Source organism: Prinia subflava, chromosome 1 (genome assembly GCF_021018805.1).
Source record: "Prinia subflava isolate CZ2003 ecotype Zambia chromosome 1, Cam_Psub_1.2, whole genome shotgun sequence".
Taxonomy (NCBI): Eukaryota; Metazoa; Chordata; class Aves; order Passeriformes; family Cisticolidae; genus Prinia; species Prinia subflava.
In genome coordinates, this window is record NC_086247.1 from 100,314,558 (window position 1) to 100,333,165 (window position 18,608).

The window sequence follows — 18,608 nt, forward strand, 5'->3', positions numbered from 1 at the left end:
CCCCAGAAAGAGAATGACATCCAGCTGCTGCAAATGGACAAATGGGGAAGAGGCCTAGGATGAAGAAAAAGAGTGAGAAGGAGAATAAATGTGATGAGAAGTGGAGGGCAGAGTTAGTCTTTTATGCATTTCAAAAAGAGAAGAAAAGCAATTTGATTTGGGAATGAAGAAGGTCCTAGTGAAGGCAAATGACGATTGCTTCCTGGAGCGAGGCGATTGTTTGCTGGGCCTGATTTTTTTCATTTTTTTTTCAATGAAAACAAAGATACAGTCCTTTTTTTTTTTTATTTGGTGATATGAAATGGTTTCCTGCAGTCAGATAAGTTTAATGATGTCACCCCATTTTTTTTTTTTCTTTTTTTGAGTTTTAAAATACTTTAAAAATTCTTTCATTCTCTTTAAGGGTGAATTTCAAAATGGAAATGTAATTTGAAAGCATCCACTGTGCAATTTGTCTAAGTGATATGTGTTAGGCTTTGTGGGATTTTTCCAGTCAAATATTGCTGATTTTAACCTGAAATCATTTTCAGGTGGGCTGAAAACTAATACATTACTCACTGAAAGCACTAAGCAGCTATATAAATCATGAAACATTGTGGGTCTTTTTTCAGAAGGTAAAGCTGTGTGAGTTGATAATTGCTTTCAAATCCTGTAGATGCTGTATGATACAAATGGTCTTGAATCCAACCTGCAGTTCTCAGCCCCTAATTGCATGCCAAATACCTGTGTCATTCGAGAGTTTGGGTTGTTTGCTCATAGTCAAGAAAAGTGTACCAGCTCACACTGTGTCAAAGATCATGAGTTTTTTTGATGTTTCCTTCTTCCAGAATCAATTATATTTGTTGTAAATGCTGGGTCATATACCCTGTATTTGTTGAAGGCACTGTTGTGAGGGTCTTCGCAAAATGAGGCTCTTTAAAATGGAAGCATTCCTAGTTACTTATGAAAAAAAAATTATGTCTACATTTCTTTGGCTGTGAGAAAATAGAAATAATATTTTTTTATCTATTTGTTTTGCTTAAAATCATGAAAGAACACAAGTCTTCTAAAAAAACAAACAAAAGTTTATTTTAGTGATAAATGATGCATTATGCTGAGTGCTAGTAACATCCTTCTCTCTTCTAATAATTGTCTCTTGGCACATTCATCACAGTGTGCTGCTTAGAGGCCTGTCTGATAATCTTTAGCTAGTTTTAAGTCACAGATTTCTCCACATGCAGGCCACATGTTACAGAAAGTACTGAAGGTTCATGTGTGGACACATACTCTCTCAAAGGTTTTAAAATATCCACAGATATCCTTATAGAGCACATACTAAGAGAAAAAGTTAGTAGAGTGTGATACAGGAAGGAGTGTAAGAGCAAAAGCAAGTTGTCAGATATTCATAAAGGTTGTACAAAGTTAGGAAAGGATTCTCATTTCTCTATGGTACACTTCTTTGCCAAGACCGTGTTGTCATTCACAGGCAAATTGGAAGTGGTGTTTATCTGTAAGACCATTGCCTGTAGGAATTATGTGAGGATATTTGTCATAGCTGTTGGAGTAGGACAAGTTGTTAGTGGCATAGCATTGTACTTGCATTAAAATTTTATGGCTAACTTGGACTGAATTCCTGTAATCTGAGAAAGAAGAATCTGGTATGAGTGAATGCCAGTGCTATTGAACACAGTAAGTCCTTTCCTGGATTCCCCACTGAACCTCTTTGCTGTGCCATATCACTTCTGCAGATTGTTTATATAAAACAGAGTAAATTGGGTGGCAGTTGTCCCACTTGTGTGCACACATGCATGGTGTACTCACGTGCACTGTATACATTTTTACCAAATTTCAAGATTTGCTTCAAGTTAAAATTTGAGGATGAATATAGAACCTGTTCTCCCTCATCTGTTCTGGTGAAATAACTTATCCAAAATGCAGGCTTTTACCTGAACATAAAGTTCATATTTCTTTTGAAACAGTCTTCAGGTAAAAATAAAAAGTGCGAACAATTAATGTAGAAATTAATAAACTTTGGTTCACATACTCACTCACTTATTAGTTAGCAGCATCAAAAAATTATATTGAATTTTCCTCAAGTATGCAAAAAAAATCTGTATCTTTTCAGCAACTAGAACATGAACTGTGTTTTGGGTAAGGTTCTGAACAGCCTTATTTCTGACTTAAAAAATTTTTGCCTAGAAAACCTGACTATGCAGAACGGCTATGCTGGCATTTTGCAATTCTGTTGTCTGGCACTGCTCAGACAGTGAGAAAAATACAAATCCACACTATGTTTACAGTCAATTTTCCACCAACTGAAATAAAAAGGAATACCTGTCAGTTTATGTGATAGTTGATCAGATGTTTAGTATGTCTTGCTCTTGTGTTGTCTCTGTAACACTCAGTGTGGAGATAGTGGGGAATGTGCATCTGCTGTCCACGTCCCAAGATGAAAGATATATGAAAGATTCAGCAACACCCTCTTGCTCAAAGGGAATGCAGGAGTAATATTGGATACAGGGTGATGTCACATCCTTGGAAAAAGTTGTTACTTTATTATGATTGACCTAAAGATTTAAACCACCTGTTAGTAAAGCAGGGGTTTGTTTGTTTGTTTTGGGTTTTGTGGGGGGGAGGGTTAAAATTTTTATTATTGTTCAATTATAAATAGCTGTGAATTTAAACAAGGGATTAGTACATGTACTCAAAATGAAAGAAAGAAATTCACTGTTGCTGAAATAAGCACAGCCATTATAAAATTATATGCTTTAAAATGTCTAACATCTTAAAATTGAGGGGGAAGACTTTTCCCTTTCAACTTTTGTTTTGTCCTCTTCTGTGTGCTGGGAATGGGTTTGGTTCTTGTTACAGTAGGCTATGGTGGCTCTGAGCCACTATCATCACTGGTCATCAGCAGCATTAAATGTGGTGGGAAAGAGAAGTATATTGCAAGACCAAGTTTTAGGTTTTTTTATAACTGACAAAGCAGCAATCTCTTCTTACAGCATCTCTGTGACTTTATTATACCTGTTAAGCACAGTTAGGACTCTCTACATGCACAGAATGAATGCATGGCCTCACTATGGATATATGAAGTGTACTTGTGTATTTTGTAGCATAGATGAGTAAAACTTATCTGCCAAGGGATAACTGGGGGAAAACTGACCTATTTCTGGAAGAGATTTGGCAAGGAAAGACTTATCAATATCATTTTCACACTCAAGAAAAAGTGATGGGTTATATACTCACTGATGTATTATTTACATTATACACTGTGGATGGCACAAAGAAATTATATTTTAAACTGATTTCATGTATTCTTTCAGTGAAGAGAGTCAATATGTTGGTGGATGTTTATGGGATATTCATTAATTTACTTAATCCTCATAATATAATACTTAAAGCAGTTATATCATAATGATCTTTTATAAAATACAGAAACCAGCTTGCTTAGGAAAAGAAAATCTTGGATGACTAAGAGATTAAAACTGGCAGGCAGAGAAATGATAGATCACCTTGGGAAATTCTTACTGATGGAAGTGGGCACAATGAACAGCTCTGGTATTGACTGTTTGTCATAAGCTGTAGTGGGAACACCAGTTTTCCATGCTGTTGGCTATTCCTGGCTGCTAACAAAGATTCTGGTCACATTCCAATGTTTTTTTCATAGTTAAAGGTCTCACAGTAGTAATAATTTCAAGTCTTCTGTGTATTAATCTGCAAAAAATCTCAAATAAAAATAGTCTATCTTTCAATTCCAATAACATGGAAAAAACCAGAAATGTAGTTGTTGCCTCCAGAGAAGCTGCTCGCATTTTTGGTAGATGAAAAAGAGGCCAGTGTGAACAGACCAATTTATATTTAAAATGCAGATTTACAGAGTCAGATGGTATCTCATTCTGAGCAATCTTGTCAATACATCAGCCTGAAGTAATGTGTGGATTGAAAAACACGCATTACTTCAAAAATCCACACTTCTTTTTCTATAATTAAATTATACAAATATAATTTTTAAGTATATTAGAAGTACTTTCTGGACTATCAAAGGTATTAAATCCTAGGAATCCTGGAGAGAAGGGTTTTGGCAAGAGGCCAAATATTCTGAGCACCTTTACATGTTTGTTTGTGTGTTTATGTATGTATCTATATATATATAAAAAGGAAAAGGATCTACATCTGATTTAGACTGTTGCATCAGAACACAAAATACTGCCAATGCAGTGAAACAATAGAGCAGGGCATAAGAGCTTAGCCTAACAGGAAAAACAAAAGTTTTCTTTGAATCTGGGGATGGTTTTCATCTATTTTTTTTTCAAAGAACTATGTGACAGCTCTGTTCAGTTCCTCACCCAGTGGAAAAGTCTTTTCATTTAGCCAGAAATAAAAAGGAAAAGCCTTTAAAGAGATAGCCTGTCCTTATAGTAGCCCAATACAGATATGAACCAGGTTTGGATTTTTGACATCAGCTTTATTGTTTCTCCTCTTGACAGATTAATCAAGTAAATAATGCTTATTAACTTGGCATAGACTTCATAAAAATAATTAAAAATCTTCATTTGCTTCCGAAGTGATTCTTAAATTTTAATTTATCTTTTAAAAGTCCTTATTATAAAATTGCCATGTAAACAGAATATTTTCTGTCTTTACTTGACAAGAGAAAGGTAATTTTTAATATGGAAGCAAATGGGGTCTTTAAAATAGAGGTGTCCAGTCCTTCAGTGGCCTCTTTCAGCCTTGTGAATTTCTCATGTCACAAAATGAAATATGATTTTTTTTTCATATTATAGATATATTAACTTCTTTAACTGAATTAAACTCTAACTTTATGGGACCTGTGTAGAAACAGATATTTAAAAGATGTTTAGCATAGAAAAGCAAGGGAAAGTTCCCCAAGCCCCTCGGTCTAAATTTTAGAGCCATGTTTATTGAACAATCTGTGTATTTCTGCCATGATGGATGAGACAATTAAAAAAAAAAAAAAAAAAAAAAAAAAAAAGAAAAAAAAAATAAAAAAGGCTGCCATGAACAAATCAGCATGAACAATAGTAATATAGTTATCTTAAAATGGGATTTTTTATATAGGATTTGTTTTATTCACATTTGGCAACCAGAAGACCAAAAAAACCCCACCCATTTTTATTCCATGGTGCTGAGACCAAAATTCAAGTTTTCCTTAAAACACATTGTAAATGCGGTATGTGGTAGAGGCCATGAACTATTTTAATACATATTCCATCATTCTGGGCTGTACTTTTTTCTTGTTTTTATTCATTTAAGCATACTGAATGATTGAAAATCCAGCTACAGCTAGCATAGGCTTCATTGTTGGAGCTGAAGTCTTAGATGTGCACTGAATGGCAAGTGGTGAACCCAGAAAAGTTAATGCTGTCTAAAGGAAGAGAAGGGCCAGGGTAGTTGGATGAATACTTAATTCCTTATATCTGTTTTATGTCTCTAGTCAGCCTGGAAACACAAATTTCATAGTGAAAGAGCTGCATGGTCTTTCCAAGAACTCTGCTCTCTTGCAAAATAAAAGATTGGCTTCTATGAAAAGTGTCGACAATGAAGGAAAAGTAGGAAATAAGAAAAAAGATATTGTGTAGAAATCTCAACAGAGGAACTATTTTTTAAAAATAACATTCTTACTGGCACAACCTCCTGGCCTATAATAAAGATTGAATCCTCAAATGACAGAACACTTCATTCCCTCGTGTTATAAAAAGGACACTGTCTAGCAAAGACTTTCAGTTGCCTAAAGCAGTAGTTACTAGCACTCTGGAATGGGTAAAAAAAGGTTTCTTTCTCTTCTATAAATTCTGTGACAAGAATTCAGTATCCTTCATGAAAATCTCTTACAACATGCCTGTGGAATTGTAAGAAAAACCAAATCTAACCCTTCCCCAAAGAAACAAGCCTTCACAATTTTTGGACTCAATCTGCAGAATCTGTCAGTTTTCTTCCATCTGTCATTTATTGTATCCATAGCTTTCCATATTTAAAAAATAGTCACTATAATTTACCACTTCACAGTAATATTTGCTTATGTCAGCAATCAAAATTTTTCCAACAAGAGAAGGAAATTTATATTTTGCTTTCAAGAATTAATACATATGGTCACCATATTTAATGGCAGTTCCAGTGTTTAATATTTTGTTTAAATGTTTAATGAATAACTTTGTATTTCTTATTTGGGATAGCTATGGGGAAAAAAAAGAAACATCTTATTTGATCTGTTGTGTTGAGGGATGGAAATTCAAAACCATCATAGCTTGGCATGGAAACTCATCTGGATAATTCAATGGAATTAGCCATCATTCTATTTATTATTATATTAAAACATAGTCTGTTTCTGTTTCCAGTCTGGCCTGTTGTACATACGCGAAGATACGGCTGAGAAATTGAAAGATTCCACTTATGAAGAATTTGACCTCTTTCTACAAGTTTCTTTAGTCATGGGGTTTAATATGCATTTTTCACACAGAAATATAAAAGTCTATCTGTTAATGTGTCTCCCCTTATTCTTCCTTGTCCCTCTTCCTTGCTCACATTTTCCCTAAGTCTTTTCCTTATGTTACCAAAGTATTTTTATTAATGCAGCACACTTTTTATATATCATAAATCATTTTAATGGAGCAGGCTATGAGCATTCATCCTTAGTGAGAGGAGACCTGCATTTCTTTGACAAAAGTATCTCTTGTATAAAGGATTCTATGTTCAAATTTAGGGTTGGTTTTTTTTTTTTAATAATGGATTCAGTAGTTGAGAATGACTGTGTCAGAATTGTATTCTATACAAAAACATATGACCATCCATAGCAGAAGACATGGAGCAAAGCAGGTGAAGTTATAAACAGTGCAGCTTTATGAATCTCAAACTAGCTATCTTTTTTTTCCTTGTTATGGTTTCCTCAGCAGTTCTATTATGGATGCAAATGAATATGGAAATTATGTGGATAATGTAAATTATTGACAGAATAATAATTTAGTATCTTTTAGAAGAGTTCCAAGCATAAACAGACACAATCTTTTATGTCTGTGCTACATTATAGGTTCCATATAATTGGAACACTAAAGCTAGTCTCTTTGATTCTCAGTTTTGTCAGTCAATCGAACCTTTTTACCTTAATTAATGTTTTAGGGATTAAAGATTATGTTTTAAATAAGGCAGAAAAGGAGTTTGTATCTGTATCTTTTGACATTACAGCTTCATTATCAACAAAAAAAAAAACGCTTTACAACAGCCTCCTCTCACAACATAAAGAGAAACATATTCTCTGTCTTTTATTTCATAATACAGCTCAAGTTTCAGTCAGACTGTGATCACTTTATACTTTTGACAAAAATACACAAAATATTTTGCATTCATTATAGTACAGAAACAAAACATTTGATGAAACCTCAAAATTTGCCATGAAATGGAAGTGTCATCTTCACTGTTGTTACTACTGATCCTTTTAATCAGTTTTGCCCATTGACCTCAGGATAATATGGTAAGGCTCTGTCTTCAGTAGATTCATTCCATCCTCTTGACTTACATGCCATTCTACAGCATGAACAATATTTTGACTATTCTTGGCTTTTATCTTTGGTGGTGGTAGACTTGCTCCTCCTTCAAAAATATGTGTACTAAAATACTGATGCCTTGTAACTCTTGTGAACTTTAGTTGTATCCAGTATAAATAAATGAGTATTGAATGAAAACGTTCCATTTTTAGGTAAGATCAGCCATGTTATTTTTTGAGGCACATCTTACAAGATAGCTATGATCTCAGAAAAGCTGGTAGCTGTCTGCTTTTTCCTAATTAACAGGTAGGAGATCAGAGCTGAGGCCTAGGCAGAATGATGACTTAAGGTATTCAGATTGTAAGAAATAAGATATATTCACTTTGCCCAGGTATTCCTGTATAAAATCCTCCTTGCTTGTATGAAGGGTTAATGAAGATGGGGTTTCAGCAGGAAGAAGGAAGCCTTTCTGTATAACAATAACAATATTTTCTTTTGACACAAGTATGTTTAATCAGCCAACACACAAGTACAATCACTCAAATTAATGTTGTTCAGCCAAATGTAACATCACAAACACTGACAGGCTTGAGTTACACATTCTTTCTGATAAAACCATATTTTTGCTAACTTTAAAATTGAAAATTGTTTGTGTCTGTGTTAATGTGCCAACAAGTGCATTTAGGTGCCTCATGTCTGACCAAGACTGTCACCTTCTGTGTCCTTCAGGAAAAGAGAACCGCCAAACACCACAAAAGGCGACATTTGAGCAGACAAGGTGCTGAGCTGAGTCCATTAATCTCTTATTAATCACTCTGACATTTTGAGTAGGGGGAAAAAATTCTCTCAATAGCTTTACTACATATTGTGAGGACTGGAAACAGGATGGGTAGCCAGAGGCCATTGACTGAATTTTCTGTTACCAAGAAGCAAAATAAACAAATGTGTTTCATCCTGGGAATGTCTACCTGGAGAACGATTCTCAAGAGACAGTCATTCAGTAGGCCTTCTGGCTTCTTTAGATTGGGATCAAGCTCCCAAGATAATTCCAAATTTTTGGACAGCTATTTGAACCATATTTCCCTATCACTTTTTGGTACATGTACTTTTCCTCATCACTAAGTTTGTTTGGTTTTTTTTAACATGTCTAGAGAGATTGGTTAACTGTTTACTCCTGCATTTCACATCAGTTTTAAGTTTATTGACCAAAACTGTTGATTTCTTGACTCTGCTGTGGTAACCAACCTTTATTCCTACTTGACAATATTATATTTACATTCACCTACATTCACACACACACACAGAATACATTCAGGTACACTTTCAGAAGTGATCGTGGTAGGTGTCCCTGTGGGAGGAAGGCAGTACTGTTTTAACTGTCATCACATTTGTTCCTCGGGTACATTTATTTGCTGTTTTTGTGTTTGGCACAGGAATAGGACCATACCCTTACTAAACTGTAATCACATAAAACGTTTTTGCGTCAATGCTTGAAAAGTAAATACATTAATTCTGTCATTTTTTTTTCTCTGGTTCATTATGGAAAACTCTGTTTCTCCTAGTCACATCATAATCACACAAAGCTCCTCTTCTTTTTTTTTTTCTTCTTGTCTGTCACTACACAGCACCCTAAAAAAGAGTGCTTTAGCACTTACCACTCTGCTGATAACAAATTGTATATAGCCTAAGACAGAATTTATACATGGACACTGATGGATATAATCATTACAGACATCTCTCTAAATGTTTTCTGTGACTCTAACGGCTCTAAGGCAATATTTTTTAGAGGCAACTGAAGGATTTTTTGATTAATTTTTAAATTATTATTTTATTTTCTGGAAGTCTTGAGCATTTACCTTTACTGCTAGCAACTATTGCAGAGATCCATAAATTGCTTATTTAATCAATATGACAATTTAAAACCCTTTCTTTCTTTCCTTTGCAATTCCAGAGAACTGCAAACAAATCATGTAAGATTACTTTTTTACCAGCCCTCAGAATTCATGCAGCTCTTGTTATATTCATGATGTCTGCATCATTTTATTTATATATATATATATATATATAAATACAATCTCAAAGATAAATTTTCTAGTAATTCCCAAATTCCCATACAAGTTTCTTCAGCCCTGATGGCACTGCAGCTCCGCCTGTCAGCTTTTGCTCTCAGGAGGTGTTCCCAGATGTTACAAAGCTCCAATATAAATGCTTTATGTGTAGAAGTCACCTTTATTAAAAATATAGGGGAAAAACAAACAAACAAACAAACCCAAAACAAAACGAAAAACAAAACAAAACAAAACAAAACAAAAAAAAAAACCAAACGCAAACAAGCAAAACAAAACAAAAGACCAAAAATACCCCAAACCCACCAAAAAACCAACTTAAATATTTTCTCTAGCAGAGAAAAAAAAGTTCACATCTTGTCTAAGTCTACCTGATGTGTTTTGGAGGGTTCTCATAATAGACACGGGTATGTAATATTAGAAAAAAATTCAACAACAAAAAAGTTCTAGTGTTAATTTTTATGTATTATATTTTTCCAGTACCTTATGAAAATAAAACACATTGCAATTAAAACCAAAGCAATTTGCTTAACATTTCAGATTCAAACAATGTAAGGTCTGCACAGACTCTGTAATGTTGGGGGGGGTTTATCTCCAACAGTTTTGAACATTGTTATTCTCTTAGTATCATATATCATATATCATATTAACAACTCTAAACACTTTGCATCATTTTAGGTTTCATCAACAACTGTTCCAAATTGGTCAGTTGAAGTTCATATTGTGTAGCTCAGATATTGCATATTTATTACCTGTATTCCTAAGTTTCGTGATTTGAAAAGGACATTTCGGTATTTGAAAAGGACAAACTATTCCTCACTCTGATTGTTGTATCTTCATGATCATCCAGTCCCAAAGAAATTTAGTTTATAAATGAGCTTATACATTTCCTGAAAATAAATGGTGAAGGAATTTTACAAATCTAGACATAATTAGGAGTTTCAAAAATTCATAGGTTTATTCAAAAGTCAGCTGAAAAATATGTGATATTATCTTCCTTGGAAATAGCTGTGTGATTGTTTTCTAAACTAAGTATTGAATACAGACTAAAGAAATGCATGTAAATTAGTGGATCAAAATTGAAATTAAATTTTAAAATACAGTAGTAAGAACTATTCTACTATATGATTGATAAAGTTCCTCTCACTGCCTGTGTTCTCCTTTAATGCTTTTTTTTCTGCCCCTTCATGGATTCCTTGCACTACGGAATAGTATCTATGGTATCTAAACATCATCATTATTGTTATTGTTATTATTATTGTTATCAATCAGAACAAAATTTGTATATCTAGTTTTTTATGTATATACCCATATATGTGTAATAGGTGTTCATTCTTGTAAAGGAAGGCCTTTAAATGCCTTGATCATAAAACTGCAATCTGAACATGATTTGAAATGAAGTGGAATCTGCTGTAGCAGCTGCGATTCTAGGGAATATGCCATGTTCTACATCAGTCAGGATTCTTGAGTCTCTCAAATACCTATGTCTGGATATCCATGTCTTGCTGCTGATTTAGTGAGGAGTTAAAGGGCTTTGACAGTGTTAGTTATTACGGGGCAGTCCTCTACCTTGTCTAGGCTGACAGAAGATTTATGGTGATTCTGGTCAAAACAGAGATGAATTTAAAAATGTGTACTGTTCCAGTACTCGTTGACTCACCATTGGTATGCATAGAAATGGTAAAGTGGCTACAGGCTCCTGAATGTTTTCCTCAGTCTTTCTTCCAGTGTAGTTGGCTGTTGCTCATGATGGTCTGTTGTGGCAGTAGTTATATATGTGGGAGATTACTGGTAAAGTTCTTTACTGTCTACATATTGCTAGGACTTGATTTAGCACTGTTTCAGCTTGCTGTTTTATGTAGATCTTGAAAACAAACTGAGGGGAAATTAATAATTTTGAAACCTCACAAATAGTGTTATTATTTAAAAGTGTTTTTAAGTTATGCAAAGGACTGCCACCGAAGTCCTTGTTTATGCTAGATGCTGGGTAAACAAAGAAGTGTCAATAATCAGTAGCCAAGGAGCTCACAGTCCAAACAAAGCAGGAGTAGGGTGGGGTAGAGGTATGAGACAAAAGCTGTGTGAACAATGTGATATTTAGGATAATTGTAATTTCCACAGTTCTTGGCTTCTGTGACTGCCCACACAGTTTGAGGAGTCCATTGGTGGATGTAGTTTCCTGTCACTACTTACTGGGCGTACCTCTTCAGGAAGGACTCGTAATTTTAGAGCTCTACTCTCACTGCAGAGGTCCAAGATGATGGGAACGGATATCAGTGCTTTGCCCACTGATGGGTGGAGAATATTCATCAGTCTCCTAGGTGGTGTCAGTTGTGTGTCCTGGCTTGACTCCAGACTGTAATGTGTCTAAAAAGTTAATTTCTACCAGATAAGAATGTCCTTGGCCTTTGACTAGCTTCTCTGTGGACTTGCTCGTGGGAAATTTGATATTGGGCGGTAGTTGGCTAGGATCAACTTATTCAGGGTGGGTTTCCTTTCTGTGGATAAACAGAGCATGTGTATATCCAGGAATAGGAGTTTGGCATCTTCTGCCAGTGCTCAATTAACTTGGGTTGATCAAAGGTGATTTTTTTCATTACAGAGGTTGAGTACTCTACATAAACAATATTTGTATTTTCCAGCCTATCAGTAACTAATGCATATCTTCAGCTGAGGTATTTCAGCTGACTTATCTAGTTGACTGTTTATATGAATTTTTATTGTTCATTTTACAATCAAGAAGCATAGGTTAAAGTACTATGCAACCTATTTCTGCACCCTGCTTTGATCCTGCAGTATCTGTGTATGATGAATTTAAATTCATGAATGCTAGTACTTCTACTGTAGTTGTATCTTTTTCAGTGTCTGTGAAATCTCTTTTGCCTTCACTCATTTTCTTGTTATAGCAGAATCTTTAATTTTGTTTAACAAGTGCATTTGACAGTTTTTGCAGCTAAAATGTAGGTTCTGATTGGTGCTTTGTAATTGTTAGAGATGAGAGCACCTGATCTCTGCTTCAGCCCCTTTTTCTGTCAGCTGTACTTGCAGAATTGATTTAGTGCTTAGAATGCTGTTCTAGTTTATCTTTATGCTTGATTCATATACTAATACCAAGAATTATAGAATTTTGGCTTTAAAAATGAGTTTCACATAGCTGTGATGAACAGTGAGTCTTGAACTTAAGTTTTCAGCACTAGCTTTCTCTAAACAATGGAACAGTTGAAATTGAAGTTTTCATTGTAAACACAGGAAGCTGTACTGAAGGGACCAGTACTGTACTAGTGGAGTAATCTTGCTCTCACATCTAATATGTGTCAAAACAAATTGAGCTGCTAAAAGTTGTAGCCTTTTATAGGCTTGCAACTGATAGCTACTTATAGCTTCTTGTACTTGTGGTGCTTTACATCTGGTAATCCACATTGTGAAAGCTGATGATTATCTAGTATAAACTTAACACTTCACTAGTCCTGCTGTGCTATACCCATCCCATACAGGTAGGCTTGGTAACACGAAGAGTTGATAACTCAAGGCAGAGAATGTACGTCTAGTCTTATCTATATTTCATGACCACAGATGTTTTAGTTGATAGCACCATTAGTTATGATGACAAAATAATGATATTTCTGTGCTACTGTTATTGTGCTATTGAATAACCTACTTAAGGACAAATAAAAGAAAGAATATTAATTTTTTCTGGCATTATGGAAGATTATCATATTACTCTGTGAAAATGACTCATCAAATATTAAAATTGTACTTAAAATGTGGTTATCATATTTAAATACTGAAAGGACTAAGATTCAAATAATGTTTTTTCATTACCCTGAGTCTGTAATCCTGAATCTTTTTTCCAAAAGGTTAGGTCTGAGGTCAGTACCTGAGTTATGCTCCCACATGTACTTTCTATTTGCTTTCAGTGGATGTTTGCTTGAATAAGAAGTAAAAGGTGTGAACAGAGCTTAGTGGAGATTGTCCACCACAACGCAATAGAAAATGTCTTATTGCTTTTTGAGATGTGAGTCTTCTAAGGGCTTGTTCTAGCAGATGCTGGCAGGAGTCTTTTTGGTTTGTGTTTTCATATACCTGCTTTAAGGAATGGATTACTGTCGGAGTGTAAATTTCTGATTTACCAAAATAGCAATTTTTACGTCCATCCTTCAAAAACGATCCAAATTTGGAGGATTCATACTTTTGCTCGCTTCAACTTTAATGTTTGTTATTATAACACCTCCTGTTTGACATACACTTTACATTATTTTAATCTTCACACTTGTGGTAGTTCCATTGTAAAAAAGATGTTCCTAATGTCCCCTGAACATTTTTTAAACATTACTACTGTGATGACAAACAAAACAAAACACCCTTTAAACATTTTTTTTTGTTACAAACATAGATGTTCTGCCTATTACTTTTATTTCAGCCTCTTGGCAAATGTTGGCTTTAAAATCTGTCATAGTCTGATTGATCACTTTCCAGGAAAACAGGATTCAAGTAATTTTTAAAGTACATTCATAATGGATTAACCAGAGTTACCACATAAAGAAGAAAGGTTTTATTCCTTTTTAATGTTGGAGGAGCTGATACTTACTGTTTAGCAGCAAAACCTCCTGAATAGCTCAAGCATTCCCTAACTACACAATCAAAAAAAAAACTAGGAAAAGGAAAGAAAACAGGAAGGAGAATTTCATTTCAAGATGTAGAAATCTTTTGTTCTAAACTGCTGGATGAATACAAGTGAAATATATTTAAAATATATTAATATTAATATATTAATATAATTAATTTATATTAATAAAATATAAATATATTTAAAAACTAGGTCTCAGTAGACTTATCAGAAATACAAGCCTCTAGAAATGCAGCACATAGTATTAAGTGAAAATGAAGGTGAAAACCTGACTTTATAGGAGTCAGTGGAGATTTCACTGTTGAATTCCAGGGTCTAGGATTTTTCAGTTTTAGAAATGTAATTATTTGAGGCTGCAGTTTAACCAAAACAGAATTGATTCAACAGCTGGCAAGAAGATACCCTGAGTTGTTGTTGAGGATTTTTGTATAACATCTAGAAAAATAAATCTGGTCTGTCCTAAAGATAGTGTTGAAGACAATGGCACCTCATTTTGGGTATCTCAGGTCTCTAAGTAGTATTTGAAAATGTTCTCCAATAACTTTTAATAAAACACTGAACTAAATCCGTTTGTAAAGGATCACTCAAACATTGCAGTTAACTTATAGAAAAGAGTATTTTCTAGTAATGGCTACCAGTATTCCCATTGTACATCAAAGGGAAACATTTAAGCCCCATGTAGCCATTATTCAAAGTAAAGAATTTAGAGCCTAATATGCAGTGAGTACTTGGTAAAAGGGCCCTGTTTGCATATAATGTGATATAGCAGTCGAATAAATGAGACAAACTTTTTCAGTGAGACTTGCTTCCAGAAGGAATAAAGCCCATCTCAAAGACATTCTTCTCAGGAACTTAGCACCTCTGTTGTGACAGCTTACTGTACCAGTTTCTTCATACAGCCTGTTTTCCTGAGGTTCATTGACATCATTGGTCATTAATTGGAGACCAGTACTTTTGCCAGATACAATTGTTTATTGAAGCTGTATATACTTTTGCAATATTACAGTGCAGTAATGTTTATATTTTGCATTGCTGCATTGCCCTTTATATATCACTTACACTAAAGTAAAGGGTTGTAATTCCTTTTCTTTAGAACAAATATGACAAGAGAGCAGATTAATGACACCATATATGTTCTTACCATTGTTAGATAGCCTTCATTATAATCTTTAAAGTCATGACGTGGTTCAAGAAGTCAAAGAAAAAGGACTTATGAGAATAGTTACATCTGATAGTCTGAACACCTTTGTGCCTGGCACAAGTTTGGTTTCCTTTGGTTTCCTTCCTTCCTATGCCATTGTAGTTCAATTTCATTTTCTGTTTCATGAAGGAAATTATTTCAGTTGTGGATTTTCAGTTTCAACTTTTTGCTTAGGGAGTACACAATATAATACAGAAATCTTCTGTGTGTGTAAGGTTTGTCATAAGAGTGAAAATCTTGGGGTGTTCTGGAGATTTGCAGTTGAGCAAATTAAAATACGTTTCTCAACCTTTTCCAGTACTAAAATGAAACCATGATTTTTTTTGTGTGTGTGTGTGTGTGTATACTCTAAGGATTGTTTCTGAAAACCTGTTTTATAGGAACCCATAGTATCATCTGTTCAAAAGGTAAAATCAAAAAGCTTATTCAGAGTATTTTCCATGATCTGTTTCCCAGCCTTTGGTTTACAAAGAGAATTTCCTTTAAACAATACTTTTCTGTCTTGCAGTTCAATTTCCTGTAGTACTGGTTATGTTGAGAATCACAAGCAAAATATTCTCTGAAAGTTAGTGGATTGTGATATGCAACCTAAGCTGGGAGGGGTAGAGGAAAAGGAGGGAGGTTGAAGGTTCCTTCCATTCTTAAAAGTGGTTGTCCTGATGTGATGGAAATTGCAGTCACCTGCCTAGTAGTGGAAAATCTTGAGCTATAAGGAAATCCACAGCAGCATCACTTCATTATAGTTCCCTAGCAACCTCATGCTGGACAGCAGCTTTGATGGGACTGATAAAGGCAGGGTTATTGAAACAACAGATGTGCTTGGGGGACCATAGTTATAAACTTTAAAGAGCTTCTTGGTAAAGCTACTGCATAAAAACTGTGTGTTATTGCAAATTGTACTTGGAACAGAATTTTGGGACTTAGGAACATGTAACTGTACCTTTTTTCAGTGATATCAAATGAGTTATTCTAGTGCTGTGTGGGTAGAAATTAGATCAGATTTCAACCCTATGTTATTAATCTTTTATTTCCAATTTACCAAGGAAATTTGTGTGAATCAGTATTGGTCTTGTGGTTACCATGGCTGAGTATTTAAAGCAACTGGTCTTCATTACTTATCACATTTCAAACTGAGCCATTAACTTTTCTCCATCTTAATTGCTCATTTTTAAAATTAGTTGCCTTATAGTGCTGCAGTTCTTCTGTTATTTTTATATGTTTTATATGGGTCTCCTACATCCTTTTCCCTAAAATTGTATACAATATGGTACAAATACAATCTCTTGTTTTTCAAAAGTAAAGAAGAATTATTCTTACCACGTAAACTTTCAAAATACCAGGCAAGCAAAGATGATGGGAGTTTCTTTTTACCGATATCAGTGCATCTCTCTCTTTTGTTCTCCTAATTATGTCTTATAAACATCTGGTAACTTTATGCCTAACTGTCAAATTTCTATTTATGTTTTATTAGCTGAACACCCGCATGCCAGCTGAGTATGTATAGACATTTCTGAATATCAGGAATGTTATTGCCTGCCTGACTTGCAACAAACTTGCACTGTGATAGCACAGTAAGTTTATCATTACTCCCTTTTTATTAATTTACAGATTAAAAAAAGAATCTCAGAAACCCTAGTATTCAAGGAACTAGCTTATTAAAGCACTAGTTTAATAAATTCCTGATACTTTAATGCACTACAAGTAAAATATAGTATTTACAGTGATAAATACAGTATGTTCCTGCTTATCTTCTTTAGTGTCTTAATTTCACTTTGTGAAAAGTTAATCTGGCTGCTTTTCTGGATGATTAGTTAGCCCAGGACAAGTCAAAAGCTGTATTTTGGAAATTTTAAGTGAGCTGAAACATCATAAACAAATAGAAAAGTTAGATTAAAACTATGTCAGGCCAGTGACTTAAGATTTAACTACAGTGGTTTAAGATTTAACTACAATGTGAACTAAAATCTAGAGGATAAGTCAAATAACACTTTTATTGAGTTACATGCCATTTTAAAAATAATAACTGTAACACTAGAAAGAATTTTGTAATAAAATATTCATCAACCAATTAAAAAGAGCTAGTAATTAACAAAAAGATACGAAAAAAGACTTGCGTGCTTGTGTGATTTTGTATTCAGCTATATCCGTTGAGCTAATAAAAGATATTGCCTCTCTTTCCGATTCCTCTGCATGTAATTATTACCATTTCATTTCTACATTGTTATTCTAAGAGCACCTAATAATCAAAAGCACTGTTTCTGCCTTTTAATCTCACTAGAATAATAGAAATCTCCTTTGTTCCAGTCCTCTGATTAGTCAAATGAGATTGATAACATTTCCAATTGAGCTTTACCTAGCTGGCTGTTTCATCTGTGTGCTGAGTGAAATTTTTTTGTCATGGTACAGTCCTGCTATTAAACATCAATTATCCAAGCTATTGCCTCCTCTTTCTGTTAGCTCTGCCTTACATACCGTCCTTCTGCAGCTCGTCTCCAGTTGCCTTTCTTCAAGACTCACAACCCATTCCCACAGTCCTCTGACTATTTTCCTTTCTAATCCCCTGTTGGTGATTAATCTCAACTGGGTTATTTATGTGTGTCAGTTGTGGCAGTCCCCTCTTGGCTGTGTTTGCTAATTCTGGTCTGAAATCTGACTTCAACTGTTGGTGGGGGAGGTTTTCTTTCCCTTGTTATCATCTGAAGTCACCCAGCTACAAGATCTCTAGTGCCTTGACTTTTGTCTTTCGTCTTTCATAATTTGCCTTCTGTGTCTTTTCTTTGTCTTTTTCCTGCATTATTTGTCATCTTAGGTTGCATGAATAGGGATGTTACACAGTAGAGCAAAACGCTTTAGGCAGAAGCAGCCTAAGTGAGATGGGACATGGTCATGTCATGGGTGATGAAGAAGGGTTTTTAAAGGGAGAATGTAGACTGAACAGCAAGAGAAGAGCTACTGAATATCAATCATTACCCTGCAAATGAACCCATAGGAGATTCAAATGAGACTGAAAAACCAGCAGGAACAGCTCTGTAAGAAATAGGTGGGCCTAAGTAAGAGAATGGCCTTGATGGCTGACCAGATTTTTAATGCTTCTCATTCTTTTGATTCCAAGAGAGAGTGAGGAAGAGAAAGGTGATAAGCCATAAAGGTTTTTTTTTGTGCAGGGAAATAATGATAGAAAATACAGCACACTCAGCTGCCCAGAGCAATCAGAAACTCATATTGGAAAAATC

General features: G+C 34.6%; 1 protein-coding gene across 7 annotated transcripts in view; it reads left to right on the forward strand.

The window, feature by feature from the left end:
• SUGCT (succinyl-CoA:glutarate-CoA transferase) overlaps positions 1–18,608 on the forward strand; it is a 327,347-nt gene that overhangs the window by 226,906 nt on the left and 81,833 nt on the right. Inside the window, exon 13 of one of the 7 annotated variants that reach the window (XM_063405277.1) lies at positions 6,339–7,659. The exons of the other annotated variants lie outside the window; for them this stretch is intronic. Coding sequence (XP_063261347.1) covers positions 6,339–6,536 — 198 coding nt within the window. The 3' untranslated portion in view covers positions 6,537–7,659. Of the gene's footprint in view, positions 1–6,338; positions 7,660–18,608 lie in introns of those variants that run through there. 7 annotated transcript variants of the gene reach the window in all.